The 24,240-nt window shown below is 58.4% G+C and overlaps 3 protein-coding genes across 4 annotated transcripts in view; all 3 read left to right on the top strand.

The window, feature by feature from the left end:
* The first annotated feature begins 1,399 nt into the window (after positions 1 to 1,399).
* CCM2L (CCM2 like scaffold protein) lies at positions 1,400 to 5,199 on the top strand. The gene is made up of 10 exons (XM_027895003.1): positions 1,400 to 1,498; positions 1,763 to 1,930; positions 2,170 to 2,253; positions 2,365 to 2,548; positions 3,131 to 3,585; positions 3,676 to 3,811; positions 3,970 to 4,033; positions 4,254 to 4,401; positions 4,582 to 4,720; positions 4,922 to 5,199. Exons 1-10 carry the CDS (start codon positions 1,469 to 1,471, stop codon positions 5,197 to 5,199), a joined length of 1,686 nt encoding a protein of 561 aa, XP_027750804.1. The 5' UTR covers positions 1,400 to 1,468.
* A 776-nt stretch (positions 5,200 to 5,975) lies between these two features.
* HCK (HCK proto-oncogene, Src family tyrosine kinase) lies at positions 5,976 to 14,645 on the top strand. Of its 2 annotated transcripts, none has more exons than XM_027895044.1 (13): positions 5,976 to 6,040; positions 8,153 to 8,282; positions 8,698 to 8,740; positions 9,013 to 9,112; positions 9,262 to 9,360; positions 9,504 to 9,607; positions 10,015 to 10,164; positions 10,459 to 10,611; positions 10,921 to 11,103; positions 11,502 to 11,578; positions 13,220 to 13,373; positions 13,611 to 13,742; positions 14,322 to 14,645. In XM_027895044.1, exons 1-13 carry the CDS (start codon positions 6,036 to 6,038, stop codon positions 14,522 to 14,524), a joined length of 1,533 nt encoding a protein of 510 aa, XP_027750845.1. In that variant the 5' UTR covers positions 5,976 to 6,035; the 3' UTR covers positions 14,525 to 14,645. The 2 variants fall into 2 exon arrangements, with proteins under 2 accessions (XP_027750845.1, XP_027750846.1); XM_027895045.1 differs by lacking the exon at positions 5,976 to 6,040 and adding an exon at positions 6,747 to 6,838.
* Positions 14,646 to 16,033: 1,388 nt separating this feature from the next.
* The window catches only part of TM9SF4 (transmembrane 9 superfamily member 4), a 14,875-nt gene continuing 6,668 nt past the window's right edge, over positions 16,034 to 24,240 (top strand). Inside the window, exons 1-8 of the mRNA XM_027895020.1 lie at positions 16,034 to 16,138; positions 19,938 to 20,051; positions 21,619 to 21,718; positions 22,043 to 22,211; positions 22,292 to 22,421; positions 22,831 to 22,954; positions 23,776 to 23,894; positions 24,008 to 24,119. Of these exons, the coding sequence (XP_027750821.1) occupies positions 16,049 to 16,138; positions 19,938 to 20,051; positions 21,619 to 21,718; positions 22,043 to 22,211; positions 22,292 to 22,421; positions 22,831 to 22,954; positions 23,776 to 23,894; positions 24,008 to 24,119 (958 nt within the window). The 5' untranslated portion in view covers positions 16,034 to 16,048. The remainder of the gene's footprint in view (positions 16,139 to 19,937; positions 20,052 to 21,618; positions 21,719 to 22,042; positions 22,212 to 22,291; positions 22,422 to 22,830; positions 22,955 to 23,775; positions 23,895 to 24,007; positions 24,120 to 24,240) is intronic.

The raw sequence follows: 24,240 nt of genomic DNA on the forward strand, positions 1-24,240 counted from the left end.
TTGCTGCAGCCCCTGTGCAGTGCCCAGGAGGTGACGGCTCCTTGCTGGGTCCCACTCCACCAGAGATGGGGACGAGCCACATGGGGACTGGGAGCCAGTGTGGGGAAGCTCTTCTGGGCTCCCCCTACCCCAGCCCCTCTCCCTGTCCCCTGCAGGACAGAGACACCATTCAGGGTGACCTGCACCCCCCCTGCCCTTCATCCTGGGGTTTGTGTGGGGACCCCAGGGCCGCACCAGTGGGACAGAGGGACACTTTTCTATGCACTCAAGCCACGGTACCCTCAGCCCTGGGCTGCTCTGGACAGGGCATTCTGGCCATACCTGGGGCTCGGGGGAAGCTCCTGGGTCCCGCTGCTGCCCTGGGCCTCAGCCAGGATGCCCCCTTGCTTCCCACCCAGCCTGTGCCACAGGGGCAGCCAAAACCAGCGCCCTGCTGCCCAGGATGGCAGCACCAGCCCACCAGGACCGCAGCAAGTGGGCACATCTGGGGGCCAAGCAGCTACAGGACGGGCGCAGCTCCAGGGCTGCTCCGGCTTCAGGGAGTGAGGGAAGTTTGTTCTGGCAGGGGCTGCCGCGGGGTCTCAGCCACATCCCTGCCCACCTTCCCCCCCCCCCGGGCGCTGGGACCCAGCGGCTGCTGTCATGTACTGTAAATACTCTGTGTGCCACCTTCTTCTCTGGGACCCTCGGCACGGGCGGGGGTGAGCGGGAGGCCGGGGTCCGTCCCGAGACTTTTTTGTATACCACAAACTTTTTGTATATTTTTAATTTTGCTGCAACATGAGATATTAAATTCATTTCAATAAGCCCTGCCTGTGGGATCCCGTCCTTGCTGGCACCTCCGGCTCACGGGTGGGGTCTGAAGCGGGGCAGGATGGTGCCTCTCTGTCATGGGGTGCTCACGGACCCCAGGAGCAGAGCAGAGTGGCTGTGGTGGTGCCGCCTGCTCACCGTCAGTGGCCCTGGTGTGGCAGCCGGGAGGAAAGGGGGGTAGGAGCAGGATGCAGCTTCCCGGGGAGGAAGCTGCTGGACATGGCCAACCTCCTCCCTGCCAGAGCCCCTGATCCCCAGCCGACCCCCAGACCCACAGGGAGCTCAGACTCCTTGGGGAAGCAGAACCAGCCCCAGGCCCAGGGAGGAGGCCTGTGGCAGTGAAGGGCAGGGGCTGCTCTGTAACCGGGTCCCGAGGGCACCTCCACCACCTGCTCTGGTTCCTGTACCTGCTCCAGTCCCATCCCTGCCAACTTCAGCCCCTGTTTCTGCCCAAGTCCCAATCCCATTCCCAGGCTCAGTCCTGACCCGGTCCCAGTGTCAGCCCAGCCCAGGCCGGCCCAGCCCAGCCCAGTCCCAGCACCCCCCAGGAGAGGCAGGAACTCACATCCCAGCCATCCTGGTGGAGTTTCCGACACAGGAAAGCACCGCGGCGCCGAGCGGGGCGGTGGGGGCGGCTGCAGCTCCGCGTCCAGCCATGGACTGCGAGGCCAAGAAGGGAAAGAAGGTGCGTGGGGCTGGGGGCTGGTGACCCGGGGGACTGCCGGGAGGGTGGGAGCGGGCGAGATGCATGGCTTTGAGAGGCCCTGCACCCCTCCCACAGCGAAGCAGGGAGGAGTGGGGTCCCCACAATAATGCAAACCTGGGGTCAGCGAGCAGAGAGGTGCCCAGCCCAGGTGGTCCCCAGGGGCTGGGGGCCACCGACCCTGTGTGTGGGTGCCAGCGTTGGGTGCCCGGTGGTGACCCCTCCCTGTGCCCATTCTCCCGCCAGGGCTTTGTGTCGCCCATCAAGCGGCTGGTGTTCCCGAAGGCTGCGCGGAGGGCAGCGCTCCGCAGCAGCGTCTACCGGCGCCCGCTGCACTCCGTGCCCCTCTATCCCCCCGACTACCTGATCGACCCCCAGATCCTGCTGCACGACTACGTGGAGAAGGAGGTGAAGGTAAGGGGTACCCCAGAGATGCCTGGGGTCACTGCCTGCTTGTGGTGGGGACATGAGGCCACCCCAGGCAAACAGCCAGGGAGGGTGGGCTGGGGGTGCAGGAAGGACCACCCACTGCAAGATCTCCCTGCTCCCGAGGAAGATGTGTCCTGCCCTTGGGGAGGTGGCTGGGGGTAGAGGCAGGGGGAAAGGAGCATACCCAGCCCTCCCCAGGCTGCCCTGGATTTTGTCCCCCCCAGTTTTTAGGCCACCTGACGTGGGTGACATCCTCCCTGAACCCCTCCAGCCGGGATGAGGTGCTGCAGCTGCTGGACACGGCCAGGGTAAGGGGGGTCACCATTCCCTAGGGTGCCCCCAATGCTGCCCAGAGGGTGGGCGCCGGGTGTCTGACTGCCAGGTGCCCCACGTCCCCCCCGCACACTCTGCCCCTGCAGCAGCTGAAGGAGCTGCCGCTGCAGACGACCCCGGAGCAGGACAGCATCCTCAGCCTCTCTGCGCGCTGCCTCCTGCTCACCTGGCGCGACAACGAGGAGCTGATCCTGCGCATCCCCACCCATGAGATCGCTGCTGCCTCTTACCTGCGAGACGACGCCCTGCACCTCCTCATCCTCAAAACTGGTGCGGGGTCACCGGCCAGGGGTCACCAGCTGTGGCCCCGAGTGCCTGGTGTACCCAGGGCATCGGGGGCTGGAGTCTTGGGGGGTGATGGGGTCAGGGTATATCCAGGGCGGCAGCATGGGCTGAGCACAAAATCCAGCGTGTCTCTCTGCTCAGAGGGCGTGTTCACTTCCCGAGGCTGGAGGTGGCACTGCCTGGGACTCCCCTGGAGGCAGGTCCCAGCTGTGCTGCCAGCTCTGTTTGCTTTAACGGCAGGAGCAGAGGGCTGGGGGTGCCCCCCATCCCGTCCCACAAACATACAGGCAGGGGCTCCAGCTCTGTAATCAGCAAACCCTGGCTCAGCTGCTAGCTGGGAGAAGGGTCCCTGGGGAAGGGGGCTGTGCTCCAGCTGAGGAGTGGCCCCTGATCCCCTGCCTGCTGCCCCCACAACCCACTGGGACTCTCACAAGTCCCTCTGCACCTCACTGGGCTGGTGGGACAGTGGTGCCAGAGCAGGGACTGGGGGCCAGGCAGGGTGGGCAGCGCAGCCCCCCTGCCGTGACACATCCTCCCCCCAACCCCCGTCTCTCCCCACTGCCCCAGGCCTGGGAGTGGACCCGGTCCCCGCCGGAGCGCACCCTGAGGCGGCCCCGGCCGGCGTGCCGGAGGCTTTTCCCCCCGAGAAGCGCCCGGGGGGCTCGTGGCCGGAGGGGGGCCGGCTGGGGGGCGCGATGGAGAGGCGGCACACCATCTGCAGCCTGGACTGGCGGGCGGCGCGGGGCGGGCAGGAGGCCCGGCAGGGCGGCAGCCTGGAGCGGCGGCGGGGCGGCAGCTGGGAGCGGCGGCAGCGCGGGCGGCCCTCGGGCAGCTGGGAGCGAAGGCAGCCGTGCGGCGGCAGCTGGGAGCGGCGGCGGGCCGGCACCGCCGGCGGCAGCTGGGAGCGCGGCACCGGCTTCGGCAGCTGGGAGCGGCGGCACCCCGGCGGCAACCCCCTGGACCCCCAGGAGCCCTGCCCCGACGCCTACTCCAACCTCGTCATCCTCGCCGTGCCCAACAGGGTGAGCGGCCCCGGTGTGTGCCACCCGCCACCCACTGCCTGCTGCCCCATCCAGCGGCACTCACTGCCCTCCTCCTCCTCCCCGCTGCAGGATGCTGGTGAGGAGTCCTGTGCTCTCATCTGCCAGGTGTTCCAGATCATCTACGGGGACCAGAGCATTGAGTGCGTGGACCGTGCCGGGTACCACTACACCTCCACGCCCACACGGCCCTGGCTCTCCAGCAGGAGTGAGTGGCTGGGGACAGGAGTGGGGACACCAAGGGGGATGGCGTGGGGCTGATGGGTGGGGGTTCATGGGCACAGCATGGGGATGATGGGTCAGGGTGCATAGGCACAGCAGGGGGGGGGTTGACCTCACTGTGAGATCTCAGCTCTCCCTGCCCAGGCGAGAGCTGCCGCACAGATGGGACGTACGGCTACGACGCCGACTACAGCTGCTGCAGCTCCTTGTGAGTTTGGCTCCCCCTGGGATGCCCCTGGACTGGAATGGGTGTCCTTGCCCCTGGGTGGGTGCCCTTGCCCTTGGGTGGGTGCCCCTGTTCTGGGTGGCTGCCTGTCCCAGCTACAGTGGTGCCCCAGCCCTGTCCCACAGTGGGTGCTGTGCAGTGGATGGAGGGCAGCCAGGCACCTCAGGGATTCAGGGACCCGCTGATCCCCATCCTCCCACAGCAATGGCTCCCATGAGACCTTCGAGGCGTATTACAGTGGCACCTCCTCGCCCTCCTTCCACCGCTCCCACCACAGCCTGGCCACCGCCTGCAGCGGCAGCGACCAGAGCGGTGCAGGACTGGAGCAGCTGCAGGACTACATGATGACTGTGAGGGCACAGGGATGGGCATGGGGATGGACACGGGAATGGGCAGCAGGCCAGCAGTGCCAGCAACTGGGATGAGGGACAGCAGGCAGGTCTGAGCCCCCTGTGCCAGAGAAGAGGTGGGGGGACAGGGCTGTGTGCTGCCAGCATCCCCAGCCCCAACCTGTCCCCATGTCACTGCAGCTGCGCAACAAGCTGTCATCGCAGGAGATCCAGCAGTTTGCCCTCCTGCTCCGTGAGTACCGGCTGGGCACGCCGGTGCGGGAGTACTGCGCCGAGCTCCTGCGCCTCTACGGGGACCGCAGGAAGTTCCTCCTGCTGGGTGAGTGCCTGCAGCCACGCTGTGTCACCCCGATGATGTCTGTGCAGCCCTCGGGGTGGGATGCTGGTGCCGGGTGTGCTCCAGAGGGTGTCAGGACCCTGGTGCTTGTGGGGGGGCAGGATGGGATGAGCCCCCTGCCAGCAGCCTGTGGGGGACCCCCTGACAGGGGCAGCCTCCTGAGGCTCATGGTGCCCATGACAGGAATGAGGCCCTTCATCCCTGACCAAGACATCGGATACTTTGAGACCTTCCTAGAGAGCATCGGGATCCGGGAGGGCGGGATCCTCACCGACAGCTTTGGCCGCATCAAGCGCAGCATGAGCAACACGTCGGCCTCGGCCGTGCGCAGCTATGACAGCTGGTCCCTGCGCTCCGAATCCGAGTCCTTCAACCGCATGATCACAGACATCACCCACGACATCGAGGCGCTGGCACGGGATGAGGAGGAGGAGGAGGAGGAAGAGGACAACTACCTGTGAGCCACTGCTAAAACGCAGCAGTCCCCTCCCTGCTCGCCGATGCGGTGCTGCACCTTCAAGCTGAGGCTTGGAAGGTGCCCAGCTCTGCCCCAGCACCTGGGAGGGGGGTCATTGTCTCCCCATTTGTCACCATGGGAGGGGACAGGGCTCTGCACTGCCCTGCCAGCTCTCAGCAGGGCTTTTGGAACCACAGGGCAGCTGTGGCTGTAGGGGAGCCACTTGTCCTGTAATTTCTGCAGATTTCAATTAAATGTTGGGGCTGGGAGCAGAGCTGGTTCTTCCTCAAGTGAGGGCTGTATCGGGGTGCAGGGGCTGCTGCAGTGGGAGGGTGTGCTGAGGCTGGGGGCTGCTGGGCTGGGGCACCTGTCCACTTCAGCGCCACATAAAGGTCACTCCCAGAGTCGGGGTGCTCCTGGCTGTTCCAGGCTCGCCTCAGCAATATGAGGGGCCAGCGTGTGTGTGCTGGGATGAGAAGGGGCCACAGCTGGCCCACTGCTGTCTGCGAGGCCTGTGCGACACTCGTCCAGCTGCCGGCTGCGGGTGTTTCACAAAAGGAAGTTCCTGCCCCGGGACCGGCTTCCTGCAGCACCGCCCTGCAGCCCCTCCGCCACCGAGGGACAGGGCCGTGCTCCCTGCTGGCTGATGGACCTCAGCTGATGTCCCCTGCCCACTGTACCCCAGCTAATGTCCCGTGGCTGATGGCCCCAAGCCGATGTTCTTCGGTGGGGGACTGTGGGACGGCGCTGTAGCCCCAGACTGGTGTGTGGGCAGCAGATGCTGTGGCTACCACAGCAGATTATTTTTTCTCTTAAAAAATTTACATATGCAAACCCCCCATGAGGTGGGTTGCTCTTACACCCTGGCTGCTTCCTCTGTCACCCCGAGCCCAAGCAGCGCCGTGGTCAGGGGCAGGGCAGAGCTGTGGGTTCCCTTGCTGATGCTGTCCCCATCCCAAATTCAGGGGTGCTCTGGGCGACTCAGAGCGAAGGCTGGAACACTCTGGGGCTGGACAGGGCACCAAGAGGAGTTTTGGCACGGGAATACTGGGGCCAGCTGGGACATCGCAAAGCCCAGGGACACTCCCACCCCTCCGAGCTGGGGTTCACAAACCTTATGCCCCCCACCTCCCATTACCTGCTCCCCATCATGGGATGCTCAGGGGTGTCTTTTCTTCTTCCTGGGGAAGGAGACCCAGGCTGACTCCGTGGTCTGTGCTCCACTCATGCCCCCCACTACCCCCTACGTCCCCGCACCAGGGGAGGAAACATCCCGGAGGCTACTCTGGAGTGCTGGCACCTAAACCTGCACAGGGTCCGGGGGCCAGCGGGTGGAGAGAAGTGCTCTGACACCTGTCGGGGGGATCCCAAGGACAGCAGGGTCACGAGAAGCTGGGATGTCCTTGCGGTGCGTGGGGTGGCGGGGGGGGGGGTCCCCGCTCCCACCACTGAACAGGAGGAATCGGCCGCGTCTGCCCCGTCCGGCAGCACCGGCGGAGTCGGGGCGGGGCCGTTCCGTGAGGGGCGCGGTCTTAGGGGGGAGGTGGGAGCACAGCCCGGCAGAGCGGAGCGGCGGCGGCAGCCCGGGCTCCGGGACCGGCACTGGGAACGGGACGGGGACGTGCCCCGGGACGGCGGCAGAGGTAAGAGCTCGGGGAGCGGAGCCCCGAGGGCGGCGGGACAGGGCGGAGGAGCCCCGCGACCAGCACGGGCAACCCGGTGGGTCCGTCCCTGCGACGGGACGGTCCCGCTCAGAGCGGCGGCCCCTGGGTGATGGGAATGGGATGATGGCAGGGAATCCGGGGGGGCCCGGGTGGGCACGGTGAAGCCCCGACCAGGGGGTCCCTTTTAGTGGCCTTGCGGGGTGTGTCGAGGACCTGCTGCTGCCCTCCCCGACCGAGGGCACGGGGCAGCAAGGGCAAGGGGCTGCGGGCAACCGTTCTCCTGGAGTGGTGGGCGCTCACATCCAACCTGGTCCAGTAATTGGGGAGGCACAGGACGTGGGACATGACTCTCAGGGGTGGGATACACCAGGAATGCCAGCTATGCCACAGGAGCCAGTGGGATTGGCATGGCCACATGGCTGGTGCAGACTAGGTGCCAGCAGGACCCTTGAACCCTCGGAGGTGGTTGTGTTTCATGATGCCCTGACCCTGTGTGGGACAAACATAGCAAGCACTGGCCATGGCACCGTGTGGGACATGGCTGAGTTTAACCCAGGAGCCGTGTGGGTTTGCCAAGATGGATCTGGTACAGTCCAGAGCCTGTGCCCAGTGAGGGGGATGAAATTCATGGCTGCCACCACTGCTCCTGCTCTGCCCTGGGCTTTGGCACACGGGGAAGGATGAGGAATGGGGTGTTGAGGTGACAGTGATGTCCCTGGAGAGTCTTGGAAGTGCAACTGTGCTGTGCACATCGAGGGCTCAGCCCTGAGCTTCCTCCTTCACTGCTGTCACCAACACCTTCTCCTTTCTCTGCACCCAGGTCTCTCCAGTCAAGGGAAGTTCATTTGTGAGGGGTTTCCCACTCTTGCTGCTTCTTGCAGCATTTTTTCCCCCTTGAGTTTCTCGGGGAGCTGGAGCGAGTTGAGCATTTGCCTTCACCCTGGGCTGGCTCTTCGAGGCAGCTCCACCCAGCAGAGAGCAGGGGAGCGTGGTGGGGAGCAGAGAACCGTGGTGATGGGGGGGCCACCGGCACCAGCAGTGCTGTGTGGGGAGCCCTGAGCTGTGTGGGAGACCACCGTGATGAGGGTCCCACTTTTGCAGAAGACACCAAGTGGCTCTCTGCTGCCACGGTGCCCGGTGGCTGCAGCCTGTCCTGGATCAGAGAAGGGCCGGGAAGCTGCTCCATGGCAGCTGCTGTTGTCTGCCCAAAATTGGCCTGCTGTGACAGAACGGGGCTGGAGCGGGGCTTTCACCTCTGTCGCAATGGCCTCACTTCCCCTCCCTCGGCTGCAGCATGGGCTGTGTGAGGTCGAAGGCAGCTGCTGTCCAAGAGAAGACGACAAAAACTGATCCTGACCCTGATCCCAGTCCCAGCATCCAGCAGGGCCACTATGTGAGGGACCCCACGGCCGTCAACAGGAGGGTGAGTGGGAGCTGTTGAGTGAGCCAGGGATTCAGGGCTGAGCCATCACGGGGGGCTCAACCCCTCTCCTCCACAGAGCTGCCAGCACTGACAGCGGGGCCAGCTGCAGGTACTGGCAGTGCCTGTGCACTGGGACAGGGACTTGGCTGTGGGGTGGGAGCCCAGGACACACTGGAACAAAGCACAGAGTGGACCTGATGGGAATCCAGGAATTATGGAGAAAGGGAGAGAAAAACTAAGGTGTTGGGAAGGGATGGAGATGCTGGTGCTGTGTAGGTTGTTGTGTCAGGTGGCACTGGTGATGCCCCTTGGGTGCCCTCCTGCCCCTGCCACTGCTGTTGGGGGCCAAGACCCCCATAGGAAACAGGTCTCTGCCACCTGCAACATCACTCTCTGGTTTTGTCCCACTTTCCAGAACAATCACGTCCCCAGTGTGGCTGTGCCCCTGCCTGAGGATGGTAGGTACAAGGGGGCTGCAAGTGGATGCAGGAGGTGGGAACATGTGGGGGCAGCATGGCCAGGTCCTCTCCAGCCTGGAGGGAACACTGCTGATCCTGGGGGGATGGGAACTCTGGGCCCCCTCAGAGGCCATATGTGACACGATGAAGATTGGGCGCTGCGGGGGTCCTGGCCAATGTCCATGCCAGTGTCCTGGCCAGTGTTTATGCAGGAGTGGCCAGGCACCCATCCCAGCATGGGGAGGGGTGCCCAGGGAACTCCCTTGCTGCAGGCTCGGGGGACAATGTGGTGCTGGCACTCTACGACTACGAGGCGATGAACGCTGGGGACCTCAGCTTCCAGAAAGGAGAGCGGCTGAAGGTGCTGGAGGAGTAAGTGCTGCTGGCATTCCCCCACCTAGGGTTTCCTGAAGGCTTGCATGGCCATGTCAGGTTTTTTTTTTCTGGACCTTGCCCCTGGAGGAGCTGCTGGTGCCCAGCACCAGGTGCCATGAGCCAACCTGACAATGTTTCTGTTGCAGGTCAGGGGCCTGGTGGCAAGCGCGGTCTCTGGTGACGGGACGTGAAGGCTTCATCCCCAGCAATTATGTTGCCCGAGCTGATTCCCTGGAGACAGAGGAGTGAGTCCATCCCTCTGTGGCAGATCCTGGTCCCATGGGGTGCTACTCTCCCTTGCCTCAACTGTCCCTATTCCGACCCACGTCGTGCCCCCAGCCCTGCCCCACACCAGCAGTATTCCTTGGTTCCTTTGGTTCTGCTGCAGGTGGTTTTTCAAAGGCATCAGCCGGAAGGACGCGGAGAGGCAGCTCCTTGGCCCTGGGAATGCGATCGGGTCCTTCATGATACGGGACAGCGAGACGACCAAAGGTGCAGAGGGGTGTCTGTAGCTCAGTGGTGGGGAACACCTGCCCAGGGAGCCTCCCTCACCCACATTTACCTGGCAGAGGAGCTCGGGAGATCCCTCCCCAGCCCAGGGGCTCTGCTGTGCTGCAGGCAGGGACTGGGGGGCCCGTGTCCCTGCAAGAGCCCACCCTGCTGCCACATGTCTGAGCCCCGTGGCAGGGACAGGGGGATGCACCCCTTTGAGGCTGCTTTGGGTGCTGAGGATGCTTTGGATGTTCGGGGCACATCCATAGCTGGCCTGGGGCTGAAGGGGTGGTGGCAGCACGGCGGGATGGGTGCTGATGGCTCCGTGAGTGCCGGGAGCGTGGGATGTCCGGGCACAGCAGGGATATGTCCCTGTGGGGGCTGCCAGCTCACCCCTCCCCAACCAGGCTCCTACTCGCTGTCGGTGCGGGACGGGGACGGGATGCAGGGCGGTGCAGTGAAGCATTACAAGATCCGGACACTGGACAGCGGGGGCTTCTACATCTCCCCACGCAACAACTTCAACACGCTGCAGGAGCTGGTCCAGCACTACAAGGGTGAGCCCTGGAACTCCCGGCCCCACCATCACAGATGGGGCTTTGTCCCTGAGCCAGGCAGTCACCAGGCAGACAGGGGCGTGCGGATGCTGTGGGGCTCCTGCCTGACACTGCTGGGCTTCTGCTGTGGCTCTGGCTGCGACATGCAGCGATTCCCAGACCTTCCCCTGGTGCTGTGATTTGCTGGCTGTCATAGCTGTGGTGTTGGTGTCCCTGAATGTCCATGGACTCTCCCTTGAAGCACTGTGAGACCAGTTAGACAGGCCAGCTGATGGTTCTGGTTGCTCCCTGCAGGTCAGAGCGACGGGCTGTGCCAGAAGCTCACCCAACCCTGCCACGTGCCCAAACCGCAGAAGCCCTGGGAGAAGGATGCCTGGGAGATCCCTCGGGAGTCACTGAGGCTGGAGAAGAAGCTGGGAGCTGGGCAGTTTGGAGAAGTGTGGATGGGTGAGACTGAGGGGGAGGTAGCTGGGAGGAAGATGAAGGTGATGGTGAAGGAGGAAGGGTGAGGGATGGGAGAGGAGATGGAGGGATGGTGGGATAAAAGAGGCAGAGAGGGAGAGGAGCAGGGGGACACAGAGGTGGCCCTGCCTTAATGCAGAGGCTTCTCAGGGTTGGGTGTGTGGAGACAGCCCTGGGCTGTGCACAGTCTCCAGCCCTCACACAGCAGCTACATCTGCAGGGATGGGGGTTTTGACTCCAAAACCCAGTGCTCCCAGTGCAGCCTGGGAATGGTCTGTTGTGTCACCCCCCCAGCCACCTACAACAAGCACACCAAGGTAGCGGTGAAGACGATGAAGCCGGGCAGCATGTCCGTGGACGCCTTCCTGGAGGAGGCGAACCTGATGAAGACGCTGCAGCACGACAAGCTGGTGAAGCTGCACGCGGTGGTGACCAAGGAGGAGCCCATCTACATCATCACCGAGTTCATGGAGAAAGGTGCCACCCTCACCCCTGAGCGGTGCCTGTGGGCCAGGCCAAATGGCAGCAGCTGGGTGCCCTGGGATGGTGCAGGAACAATCCTGCACCCCTGGGCTCTGCACCAGCTCCTGCCACTGTGTGCCTGAGTGCTCCAGGGAAGGGTGCTGGGTGGGGGGATGTGGTGACAGCGCTGGGAGAGGAGGGACCCCTGACAGGGGATGGATGAGGAGGAACACTCAGCAAGGCAGGAAGGAACCTGCAGCAGTGCTTGCACCTTGGCCCAATCCATGGGAGCAGGGTGGGGGATCAAATGTGTTTCCTGAGTCCCCTTGTCCTGCTTGGCTCCCTGTGCCACCCTGAGGATGGGTGCAGGCTCCAGCTGAGCCATCAGCCCTGGCACTATTCCCTGTCTGCAGGGAGCTTGCTGGATTTCCTAAAGAGCAATGAGGGGAACAGGCTGCCGCTCCCGAAGCTGATCGACTTCTCTGCCCAGGTGAGAATGGAGAGGACCTTCCCTGGCTCCTGCTCCCCCTTGTGCCCCTGAGAAGGATGAACGCAGGAGGACTCAGTCATAATTGTCTCAGGGATATTTTCAGGATCTGATTTTGAACACAGCAGAATTTGCTGTTATACACCTCGTTCCAGGTGTGCAACCATTTGTACAACCCCCGAGTCCCTGCTGCTTCTCCAGCACCCCCCACTGAGGGCTGAATCCAGGGACCCTCAGAGCTGAGCTCGGTACCTCGATGAAATATTTCTCAGAGGCACCTGATCAACAGGAAAGCCAAGATGGGAGCCCAGACCCCAGGGGTTTAGACCAGGTCACTGGCTGCTGGAGCGGGCTGTGCCGGGGTCTGTGCATCAGCTGTGCACTCCTGCACACCATCTGTTCCCAGCAAGCTGGATCATGCCAACCCCCAGCTTGGCCCACAGCTCTGAGGAGCTGCTGGGAGCAGCACTGGGGAGCAGAGGCTGATGTGCTGCCATGAGCAGGCAGCAGCCTTGCACTGTGCCGGGGCTGAGTCACTGCGGTGGAACCGCAGCTGTGGTCATGGAAATGATCCTTCCGCTCTTGCACTGCCTGTTTACTTCTGTATTTTGCGGGGAGAGCTGTGTGAGAGCTGCACCTCACGCTGGGCTGGCTTGTGCTGATGTGGTGGGAAAGTGTGTGGGGGGGTGTCCTCTCTGGCTGCTCCAGCCCCTTCACCTTCTGGATGCTGGTCACATCCAGGCATGGGGTAACTTGGCACAAATTTGGGAGTTGGTTGTGCACACACCAGGTCACCTCTGCATGATTAGGGCTGACAGCTGCACACACTGAGTGCAGAGACTTCTAAAGATGGAGGTGGAGGGGATTGTCCAGGGCCAGGACAGCCATATTGCTCCCAGGCGAGGCTGACTCTTCACAGACTAGTCTGGGAGACCCCAGGCATCTCCCCACCCTACCCAGGAGAGCCACCCCTGTGGTTTTCTGCCCTGGCCAGGGAAGCTCTTTGATGCAAACCCTTGCTGCAGCAATCACGGTCAGTATGTTGATCCCTTTGTGTAGGGGGGACAGGTGACTCCCTGCTTCCCTCGAGGCGTTGTGGATGTGTTTGGAGATTGGCCTCACACCTTCCCTGAGCAGAGAGTGATATGCTTGTCTCCACATCCGCACGGCTGTGGATTAAGTGGTTACACGTTGCCCTGCAGAGACCCACAGTCACCTGCTCGTGAGCACAGGGGCTCACTGGGTGTCAGTTCTCACGGCCTTTCTCCCACAGCAGCTTGAAGGTGTCATGTTGTGCTGGTCACCCAAACCCCAACCCCTCCTGCAAGGGACTCCCTGCTCGGAGTGCGGTTCCCACGCAGGACCTGGTCCTGCAGAATGGTTTGGGTTGGAAGGGATTTTGGAGCTCATCTCATTCCACCCCCTTGCCATGGGTAGGGCACCTTCCACTAGACCAGGTTGCTCCAAGCCCCATCCAACCTGGACTTGAACACTTCCAGAGATGGGACATCCATCTCCTGCTGTGGCTCAGCCCCCTCTCACCCCTTTCCGAGCGCTGCCCAGAAGCTGTTGACTTCTTCATCGCTGTGTGGGGCGTGTTATTTCAAGCAGCCTCTTTGCATTTCCCTCATTCCCCTGTGGCAGATTGCAGAAGGAATGGCTTTCATTGAGAAGAGGAACTACATCCACAGAGACCTGAGAGCTGCCAACATCCTGGTGTCAGCAGTGCTGGTGTGCAAGATCGCAGACTTCGGGCTGGCCAGGGTCATCGAGGACAGCGAGTACACGGCCCGGGAAGGTGGGGGAGGAGCTGCTGTGGGGGTGAAAGGTTGTGGGGAGCCCTCAGAGCCACTGACCAACGTGGCACCAACCCCGGGAGGGGCGTGCTGGGTATGTGGGCAGGGGAGGGAAGCTCCGCTCATTTGCATTACTTGACTTCCTCCTCTTCTGTTTGTTTCTTGTTCCCCAAATTTCACCACCCATTTCTCGGCACTTGGGTCCGAGTTCATGTTTCCTGTTGTATCTCCTTGTCCAGGTGCCAAGTTTCCCATTAAATGGACTGCACCAGAAGCCATCAACTACGGATCTTTCTCTATAAAATCTGATGTCTGGTCCTTTGGGATCCTCCTGACAGAGATCATTACCTATGGACGCACCCCTTATCCAGGTAAGGAGGTGAAATGCCTCCTCTAATCTGGTTCTAAAAGGCACACTCCACTTTCTGGGTCCCACCCATGCTATCCAAGCTCCTCCAGCACCATGGGAAACCTCTGTAAGTCCTTATCAGTAGGGACCACACTCTATTTTATACTAATTGTTACTTTGGTATCTTTTTTTCAACGGGAAATTACTCTGTAAATGCTGCTACAAATGGGTCATGAAGGATCTGGCGTTGCACAAATGGCTCTTCTAAGGAGCAGCTCTGCCCCCACACTGACCTGTTTCCATTGGAAGCAAATGCTCATTAGAGACTCAGAACATGGAGACATGGAGCCTTTATTTTTTTTTTAATTTATACAAAGTGATTATAAATCCCAGTCCATGCCACAACTAACCCAGCATCTCAGTTGCCCACATTTCCCTGACCCCGAGCAGCAGTTCCCCCTTCCCATCCCCTCTGACCACTCTTTTTCCTTCCTGGTGACACTGCCCACAGGGTGAGCGGGTTTGGGTGTGGGGTTTGTATGCCTCTTAAAGAAATCCACGTTTGTGGCATCCACAATTCCCCCCCACCCCGATTCTCCAGGGATGTCGAACGTGGAGGTGATCCGGGCGCTGGAGCGCGGGTACCGGATGCCGCGCACGGAGAACTGCCCCGAGGAGCTCTACGACATCATGATGAGGTGCTGGAAGAGCAGGCCCGAGGACCGTCCCACCTTTGAGTACACACAGAGCGTTCTGGAGGATTTCTTCACTGCCACAGAGAGCCAGTACCAGCAGCAGCCCTAGCGCAGGACGCTCGGGGCAGACACTGCCGGTGACCACACACACACTCCACTCTTCCCTGTCCCACCCTGCCCTGCTTCCCCCGCCAGCGTGGCCCCGGATTTCCCCAGGATACACTGTGGCTCAGGAAGCAGAGCAGGAGGGAGCTGTGCTCGGGATGGATGGAGAGGAGCGATGTGTGGTTGTACTTTGTGCCTTTCCCAGGAGCCTGAGTGCCCGTGGGACGTGCTGGCTGGACAGTGGTTACAGGAGGAGGGGCAGGGATGGGGTTGGGCCCTTCTTCTGTTACAAAGTAAAAAAACCCAGATTAGAATTTTTTTCAAATTCCCCTGAGATCTTATCCAGGTGCTTTAGCTGCGCTGGCCTCGGTGAAATGCCCTGAAGTGCCTGTGCCCCACCTGGTCCCTTCGTGTCCCAGAGATCCCAGGGCATTCCCGGGGGATGCAGCACTTTGACTTAGTGCAGGATCTGTGGGTCTGGATGTCAATCCCGGGGTTTGGATGTCAAGCATCACAGACAAGTGTCCCGCTCTCTCCCACCTAGGTTTCCTTCCTCAGTATTTTCACAGCACCCTCCCCATGCAGAGCACAGTTTTGGTGAGACTGTGCAGGAGGGTGGGCAGACAGACAGACAGCACTTCCAGGCTGTCCCTGGATGGATCCTCTTCTGCTTGCCCTGGGAGAACCCAAAGCCATGGCCCAAGGAGCCCTCTCCCCCATGGGAAAGCTCCCAGGCAGGATTTGATGTCTGCTGGGGCATTTGCAGTGTCAGCAAGGGCCCGGTGCTCCCTGCACACTCACTCAATGTTGTTGTTTATTTTTAGTATTTAATGACAGGTTATTTAGGGAAAAGAAAGAAGCAATATATTATTTTTAAATAGCCCTGTACCTCTTACAGCAGGGACATCAGGGCCTGTGATTATATTTTCGATACCAAGAGGCAAACGCCGACGCTTCAGCTCTTTTCTATCCGCTTTGCGAGCTTCTTTTCGTAATCAATAAACTATTTATCAACCTCTCCTCTCCTGGCCGTTCCTCCCGCTCCAGAACACACTAGGGGACGAGGATGGGACAAAGCTGGGGGACGTGGATGGGGGAAGTTGGGGTCCGCAGAGCAGACCCTCTCAGGCTCGGAGCACCCCTCGGAGAGAGTCCCAAGCTCGACAGGGTCCGGAGCGCCCCTCGGATCTGCCCCCCTTCTCCGGGACCGGCGGGGACGGACCGGGAGGTTCGGAACGGACCGGCCCCGGCCCCGGCCCCGCCCACATCAAACATGGCCGCGGCGGCGTCGTGCCCGCCACCCCCCCCATCCCATCGCACGCCAAGGCTCCTGCCCTCAGCAAAGATGGCGGCGCAGGGCGCCCCCCGTCCCCAACTGGCTCCGAGGAGTCGAAGACCCGCTGGGGACTGAGCGACGACCCCCGCTCCGTCCCTTCTGGCAGGGCGGAGCCGGGCTGAGGCGGGCGCGGCCCCGGCGGAGCGCAGAACACCCTCCCGGCGCGGCCCTGCCCGGGCCGCCGCGGTCGCCATGGCGATCGGCCCCGCGGCCAACCCCGCGCCGCTTCCGGTGACGCGAGCGCCGACACGTGGATGCAAGATGGCGGCGTCGGCGGCGATGGTGAGTGCGGGGGGGCTCGGCCTGGCCCCGCGTCCCGCCCGCGGACCCCTGGCCCGTACCGACACCGGCCCCGCCGCGGGGCGCGGGGAGGGCGCTCCGGGAGGCTCCGGGAGGGTCATGGGTACGGCCGCTGTCCGCGGGAGGCTCCCCGGTGCCGCCTGGGGCCTTGCGGCCGTGCCGCGTCTCCCGGCGGTGTCACCGGCGCAGGGCAGAGCTCGGGCCGCCGCTCGGGGCCGGCGGGCCCGGAGGAGCGGGGCGGGTCCCTGCCCCGCCGGCGCCGCGCTCCCGCGGCGGCAAATTTGGCACCGTGTCGCGGGTCTGGGCAGGAGGGGCCCGGCCGGGGCGTTGTGGGTTGTAGGGAGCACCGGCGCTTCTTTCCCTTTCCCATTCCCATTCCCTTCCCCTCACTGTGCCGCTCTCTGGAAGGAAGGCGTCGCCCTGGACCCGTTGCTGGTGCCAAGCAAAGCGGCTGTTGCGCTGTGTGTGATTTTCACAGGTGTTCAGTGGTGATTGTCGGGCCGGGGCGTGAGCAACCGCTTCGCCTTCCCCTCCTCTCAGCATCCCTCTTATTATTATTGAATTATTCCCTGAATCCTCGGAGAGCTGCAGGTGTTCCTGATGGGACTTTGATAAGGTAGCTGAGCATCAGTGCCACCTCAGGGAGGAGAAAATGAGCTGCTGGGACATTACTTACCTGCCTTGGAGTCTTGTGGTAGTAAAACAGATTTCCTTGTGGCTTTTGCAGAAGGATATTTCCATGAGTGTGGATAAAGGATGTGTGCTGATACAAAGGTCGCTGCTGCCCGGGGCTGGGGTGACTCATGGAGAGAGTGCCATTTAGCACTGTGAGTGTCCTGTTGATGTGCCTGAGGGCAGAATGAAGGTTGCACGTGTAAGAGACCTTTGGTAGATTTTTCTTTTCCTCCCACAAAGCAGTGGGGCCGTGCCTTTCCTCCCGTGCTGTCACCACATTCCACGTGTGTGGTGATAACTGCACGTTGTGGGGTCTCACCCTGCTGGGTCAGGCTGGGGCTTTGTGAATAATTCCTCTGTTGAGGCAGCGTGGTTCCTGAACCTTCTGTGCATTCACAGAGAGCGGCAGCGTTGTTTAAGCCTTTCTGAGTGGGATAAATTAAAGAAACTGTGTGCTGGAGTTGTCTGTAAATCCCCAAGTCTGGTGGTAATTATCCAGGAGCGCCTTCTTGGAGAGGGTTTGTGCTTGAACAGGGCGGGAAATACTATTAGAGTTGCTGCAAGGAAGGTTTGAGTTGCTTCTTACGGCCAAGTGCTTTGTTCTAAAGTTGATTACAGGAATGTATTTTCAATATCTTTTGGAGAGATCCCACAGACTTGAGGAAGCTGTGTGGGGTGGGCAGAGCTGTGGGGGGGGTGGGTGAGCTGTGCTGGCAGCTCTGGCAGGGTCCTGCCTGCACCGTGCCAGCTGCTCCCAGAGTGACCTGCTTTGCCTGGGCTCGTGCCATGATTTCCCCAGGGTATGTTCTGCCTGTGGGTGAGAGAAATCAGAGGGTGGCTCCTGTCAGGGGCCTGTGTGCAGACAGAATATAGTGACATTTGAAATAGATTGGGTTTTTTTCCCCCTTTTAAAGACAGGGGTTTGCTTTCCTCCCACAGGATTTTTGGTTGTGACGGATCTTTTCGGTCTGAGCAGTGATTTGGGGGACAGGAGGTGGTCATTTTGCTTCTGCAGTTATTTCTCTTATTTAGATCATATTCTCTTAAGAAAGGGTCTATCTGCATGTCTACATATGGGAAAATAACCAGGCTTAGTCAGTCCAAACTATTTTTGCCCACGTGCAGCTGGGGTTTTCTCAGTCTGGAGTTGTGCCTATTTGTTGTGCTACTTGTTGCTTCGTTATGTGATTTCCTGGCACTTCAGATGCAAGACTGTTTGGTGCATGTGTTTTGAAACACTGGTAAGGGCTGCAAAGGTTTGTGTCCTGCGTGCTAGAAGTTGGAGCCTCACCAGGGCTCCACGACTGAACAAAAGCAGAGCTCCATCCTGGAAGTTCTGACCTTGCCTAGGAGAGAACTCAGTTTCCAGACGTCCCCCAGGTGAGATGATCACCTGGCTAGGCCCATGAGTTACACAGATGTTTTGGGTAGTGTCCTTGTTGCCATGGCTACAGCTGATGCCTTCGTTTGGAGAAGGTGAAGCGCACCTGTCAGTACAAAAGCAAAGATCCTGTTAGGAAAGAGCCCCAGCATCAGCTTCCCTGTGCTCTACCAGCTCAGGAACCTGCACTGGGCATTTCCTTCAAATTTCACTTCCAGAGCTCCCCCACCTGTTCCATAGCAGCATTCCCATGCCTTGCCACCAACTGTTCTTTCCTGGCACGGCTTTCCAGAGTCGCCCTCTTGTCTTTTCTGTTGCCTGGTGCTGCCTGAGTCATCATCATCTGTGTGCAAAGAGCCTGATGCCTGCAAAATTTTTGTAACAAAAATTTCATATTCTATGTGCTCACGTGTCTCCTGAGCACCTGCTGAAGTTCTGTCCTGCTCTTGTCACCTCCAGGCCCTCTGGGGCAAGGGTGGCACCAGAATGGTTTTGGTTTGCAAGTAACAACATAAAAGATCACAGAATCACAGGATGGTTTGGGTTGGAAGGGACCTTAAAGCTCATCTCATTCCACCCCCCTGCCATGGGCAGGGACACCTTCCCCTATCCCAGGTTGCTCCCAGCCCTGTCCAACCTGGCCTTGGACACTCCCAGGGATGGGCCATCCACAGCTTCTCTGGGCAACCTATGCCAGGACCTCACCACCCTTAATGAAGTAATTTATTAAAAATTTCACCCTAATATCTAATCTAAACCTAATCTCTGTCAGTTTGAAGCCATTCCTCCCGGTCCTGCTCTTGTCTAAACAGTCTCTCTCAATCTTTCTTTTAGGCTCCTTCAGGTGCTGAAAGGCCATGTGTATCTGATGATTCAGTACTAACATTTTCTGAAGGTGCCTAGCAATTGCATTTTAAATAGATTTTAGATTTTAACCCCCCACCAATATTTATGGCTTTTTTTTTTTTCATCCTGTTCAGTTCCAGTAATTCTGGATGCTCTGTTGGCCCTTGCTGGGGACAGGGGCAGCAGCGATTTGGTTTGTTACAGCAGCAGCATTAGCTCAAGAGTTGTCCCAAACCAAGCTCTGGGATTTGTGTGGTTTTCCAGTGGTGCTGGTACAACTCCAGCAGGGAGTTTGGGAGGAGGGGATGAAGGTAGTAGTGCTGTGAGATTACACCAGAGCTGATGTCTTAATCCAGGCAAGCTGCTGCTGGCTAATACTCTTTAAAGCTCGATTTTCATTTCACAGCCTTCCTGCCCGTGCCAAAGCTGGGTCACCTGAGGTGATGGGAAGGGCTGAGGAGGCAGCAAGGTGTGATAAATGAAGGGTTTGCTGCTGCTGGCTGGATCTGGGTTCTTCTCTACTAATCCATGGAGTTTTCCAATGCAGGGAGCTAAGATGGGTGGGAGCAGAAAAGTCAGGTGATGGCCTGCTCAGTGCCTCGTGGTGCATCTAAAAACTGCGTTTTTCTTGTGGTTGAGCAGAGCCAGAATTTTCCTAATTGCAGATGAAGAGGCAGAGACACCCAGAGCAGAAAGTGACCTGGTGAGAGGTAGCAGAACAAAGCTACAAATTGCTTTTGTGAATTTAGTTTCTGTTCAATCACCTGACAGTGCAGCCTTTCTAATATCCAGGGTGAACACTTCCAGTGTTGTTGTCCATCTCTGATGTTGTTCCTGCCTTTTCTGTTATATTTTACTGCTTCTTCTCCTTTTTTTCAGGAAAGGCTAAGGTATATGCTGGTCTTGCTGTTGTTGCTGCACGGTACAGACTCATTCTATGTACCTGGGGTGGCTCCTATCAACTTCCACCGCAATGATCCCGTAGAAATAAAGGTAGGATGGACTTGGTGCTGGTAGTCTGTTTGATTTGGAGTACTTCGTCTTTTGTGGTTTTTTTTTTCTTTTTTATATCAGAGCAGCTAAGGGGGGCTGGAAAGTCAAATTTGGGGATCCTGTTGCTAAAATGTTGGGGTCAGATATTTTCTCTGTTTCACAGCATTCGAGTCAGGTGGTTGGGACAACCCTCAGGTGGTCACTGTCCTCATCTTACACTCGGTTCCCAGCATGATTCTTGTTCTTACCCCTGTTATCTTCTACCAAATTCCTTCAACAGTTGCAGCAAAGTCCCTGAGATGTTGCTCCATGTGGGAAAAGAGCCCCTTTTTCACTGTGGCTTTGAATTGAATGTAGTTTCTCCAGCATTATACTGACTCTCAAAGTGCTTACAGAGGTGGGCCTAGTGGTGGAAGGTGAACTATGGAATAAAGTAGTGGTTTGAATCAGAGCTTCCTAATTTTCTCTTCTACCTGGTTTGCTCGTGCTGTGTCTTCAGGACCAGGGAAATCTGTGATAAGCCCTTCCCAAGTGGAGGTGCCTGTCCTTGAGCCTTGCAGATCTTAGAGCCCAGCCTTGCTGGGAGCTGTTTCCACGCAGCATTGGTGCTGAACGACAAGGGCTGCTACACCCACCCAGGAGGAAGCAAAGCCAGGCTTTGCTTCCAGACATCAGCGATTTATTGCCCATTTCATTTATTTTTCTAAAGCTGTGGCCTCTGTCTCAGCAAATCCAGCCCCCTCGGGGCTGCTGAGGTTGGCTGCTCCCACGTGGAGCACAACACGCTTTTCTCTTTGGCCACAGGCTGCCAGACACAGGCTATTTTTAAGCAAATGAGACTTGCCTGTGGCTACAGTAAGCTTCCCAGAAGAAGGGGGTATTGGAATGGCTGTTCTCAAAGGGATTTCAGGAGCCAAGTGCTCCCTCAAGTGCTAAGGCAAGTCGGTGTGTTTGCCAGTGCTCTTCCAATAAAGGAGCTTGGCTGTGTTGCAGAACACTTCTGTTTTTTGGAGCAACTGTGGCCTTGGCTATTGTGGTGTGTCTCTGCACTTCCCTTGTGCCCTGTGATTTGTGGGAACTCTCCAGGAATGTTTGGGGTTTGTCACCAACCCTCTTTCTCCCCAGTCTGATGGCTCTCTGGCTTTCCTCGCAGGATTAAAATTGCTGAACTCTTCATAGCCCTTGAGGCCAGACAGGGCCCAGGAAGTCCAGTGGGACATGAATTTTTCTTTTTTTTTTGAGGAAACCTTGTATGAATTGCGATTCTTGAATCTTTTTTGAGCTCTTAGGACTCCACTGGGACATGAATTCATAAAACCACCAATGTTTCTCTGTGAATGAATTTCTACAAAATTGTAATGTAGGGAATGTACAGCTGGGAATGGTGCAAAAGGGAAGCAAGCCAGGGGTCTCTCAGGAACATCTTATTTTAAATATCAGTAGTAGTGTCTTCCAAAAGTGAGCTTTATGGTCTTGAAGTTCAATTGTTGGCTTCTGGCTGATGCTGAGGGGCCAGGAAATGATCTTGAGTCCTTTCCTGGGGATGATCCTTCCATTCTTCCTGCAGGCTGTGAAGCTGACCAGCTCCCGGACCCAGCTGCCCTACGAGTACTACTCACTGCCCTTCTGCCAGCCCAGCAAGATAACCTACAAGGCCGAGAACCTCGGTGTGTACCTGTCAGACAGCACAGTCCACAGCGTGGGGGGGTTGTTTACAGGGCTAATAGCAATTGGAAGTGTCACCTCTGCTGAGCTGTGAGGGGAATGTGGTTCCTCTGATTCGCTGTGTGCTGGCTGTTTGCAAACAGGGGTTTGCCTTTCCTGAAGGAGGGCATGTAACCTGCTTCATAAATGGTGATTGATACTTCCAATAAAATATCTAAACTGTCCTTCAGTGTGATCTTTGGTAGCAAAGGAGAATTGCTGTGGTCCCTCCAGACGGCAGGAAGCCTGGCTGTCTCCAACACTGCCCCTGTTTTCCTGTTTTCCAGGTGAGGTTCTTCGTGGGGACCGAATTGTAAATACGCCTTTCCAGGTTTCCATGAACGTGGAGAAGAAATGTGAGGTTCTGTGTAACTTTCCCAACAAGCCAGTCGTTCTGACGGTGGAGCAGAGCAAGCTGATCGCCGAGCGCATCAGGGAGGATTACTACGTCCACCTGTGAGTCACCTCTGGCGTGGGTTTGTGTCAGAGGGGATTTGGTGCTGTGGACAAATTTGATCTGAAATCTGTGTTTTCAGCATTGCTGATAACCTCCCTGTGGCAACACGGCTGGAGTTTTATTCCAATCGTGAGGAAGAGGAGAAGAAGAAGGAGAAGGATGTGCAGTTCGAGCATGGATATAGGCTGGGGTTTATGGACGGTAACAAGGTAGAGCATTGAGGTGCTGTCTGAGCGTGCCTGGAGGAGATCTGGGTGTCTGTCAGAGGGTGTTAGAGGTCTGCCAGAGAGTATCAGAATTGGGAATGTGACCAAAAGGTTTTATAAAGAGTGGAAATATGAGAGGAGGGGTCTCTCGTGGGAAGCAGGGGATGGGTGCTGGACTCTTGGTATGATAACCAGGAGTCCTTCCTTTTTCTCACCATGTAACTTTGGACATGCTCATGCAGTGGCTTCCCCTCAGCAGAGCAAAGGCACTGTGCCCCCAAGGCTGGCTGATCTCTGATGTTGGAGTGTCTTTAGTTTTCCTCACTGGAGCTGTTTTCTGCAGCTGTTGCTTCTCATCTCTGCCTGTTCCCGCCCTGGGGTGCTGACGCTTTATTTCATGTCGCTCTTTCAGTTCTACCTGCACAACCACCTCTCCTTCATCCTTTACTACCACAGAGAGGATGTGGAAGAGAGCCAGGAGCACACCTACAGGGTGGTGCGCTTTGAGGTGATTCCCCAAAGCATTAAACTGGAAGGTAAGAGACTCTTGGGGAGGGGAGCAAGGGGGAAGAGCCTCCTGTAGGAACAAGAGGTGGATGCCATTGATGTATCAGGGTGCCAGTTGTTGCTTCACAGGGCACAGAAATGAAGGAGTCCGAATTGTGAGAATAAACCCCTTTGTTTTTGAGGAAGTACCAACAATAGAGAGCTATCCTTGAAATGCAATCCATGGAAAAATCGTTTCCTGTAAAAAGATCTGAGTTTGAGGTTTTTGGGGTTGCATTTTTTTGCACTGTATCCTCTGGCATGAGGCATGCCTGGCATGTAGCTCTTGTGGTGGTGCTGATCTCCCTGACTGAGACACTGTGTGCTTGTCCAGGGACACACAAGATGGTTGGAACTGGTCCAGGGGGATTGAATTTTAAAAATAATGGTTAGGGGAAAATACTTCTACATCAGAGAAGGGTCTCAAAGGGTAGTTGCTTATGGTGTGTATCACCCCGTGCAGCTCTCCTCTGGCAGAGCAGGCTCTGCTGCAGAGGTCTTTTTTTCTCATCATGTCATGTGGAATAGAGGATTTGTTCATGGTCTAGATCCTTGGCTTCAGAACCTCTGAAGGCTTTTATCCTTCCAGTTAAGGAGAGCCCTGTGCATAGCTTTCCTGAAAGTTTGTTAATCGTGCTCCACTGCTGGTCAGGAGAATAGTTTTGCAAACTGCAGAGCAGGTGAGCAAGCAGCGAGTGCTTCCCCACAGTACCTGGAATCACTGCAGCCCAGTGCCCTGAGGGTGATGCTCCGTGGGAGAGGTGGTGCCCGAGGGAAGGGCTGACTGTGTGTGCCGTGTTTTCCCTTACAGACTTGAAGGCTGATGAGAAGAGCATGTGTACCCTGCCCGAAGCCACGGGTTCTGCCCCTCAGGAGATAGATCCCACTAAAGAGAACCAGCTGCTCTTCACCTACTCTGTGCACTGGGAGGTAAGGCAGTGCTGCAGAGCTGGCTGGCAGTGATGCTCCAGGTGTGTGTCACAGGTGTTGGGGAAGCCGTTGGGAATGTGCTGATGTGAGAAGAACTGCTCCTGTTCTTTCAGGAAAGTGACATCAAGTGGGCTTCCCGCTGGGACACGTACCTGACCATGAGTGACGTGCAGATCCACTGGTTTTCCATCATCAACTCAGTTGTGGTCGTGTTTTTCCTTTCAGGTGAGTGAGTGGATGTGTGGGGTGGGGAGGGCTTTACCGGTATCTGCAGGGAATTTGCTTTGAGCCTCAGCTACAGGTGGCTCGAGGAGGATGAGGCCATGTCTGAACCTGGGCAGACAGG

This window comes from Empidonax traillii, unplaced genomic scaffold (assembly GCF_003031625.1).
Source record: "Empidonax traillii isolate 1590-97213 ecotype Southwest subspecies unplaced genomic scaffold, ASM303162v1 scaffold448:size1359114, whole genome shotgun sequence".
NCBI lineage: Eukaryota > Metazoa > Chordata > Aves > Passeriformes > Tyrannidae > Empidonax > Empidonax traillii.

Coding starts and splice junctions, on each gene's coding strand:
- HCK (XM_027895044.1), top strand. Junction 8,283..8,697: donor CCACGGCCGTCAACAGGAGG/GTGAGTGGGAGC, acceptor CCCACTTTCCAG/AACAATCACGTCCCCAGTGT. Junction 11,104..11,501: donor CACCGAGTTCATGGAGAAAG/GTGCCACCCTCA, acceptor CCCTGTCTGCAG/GGAGCTTGCTGGATTTCCTA.
- CCM2L (XM_027895003.1), top strand. CDS start 1,469: ATGGACTGCGAGGCCAAGAAGGGAAAGAAG. Junction 2,254..2,364: donor AGCTGCTGGACACGGCCAGG/GTAAGGGGGGTC, acceptor CTGCCCCTGCAG/CAGCTGAAGGAGCTGCCGCT. Junction 3,812..3,969: donor GCCCTGGCTCTCCAGCAGGA/GTGAGTGGCTGG, acceptor CTCCCTGCCCAG/GCGAGAGCTGCCGCACAGAT.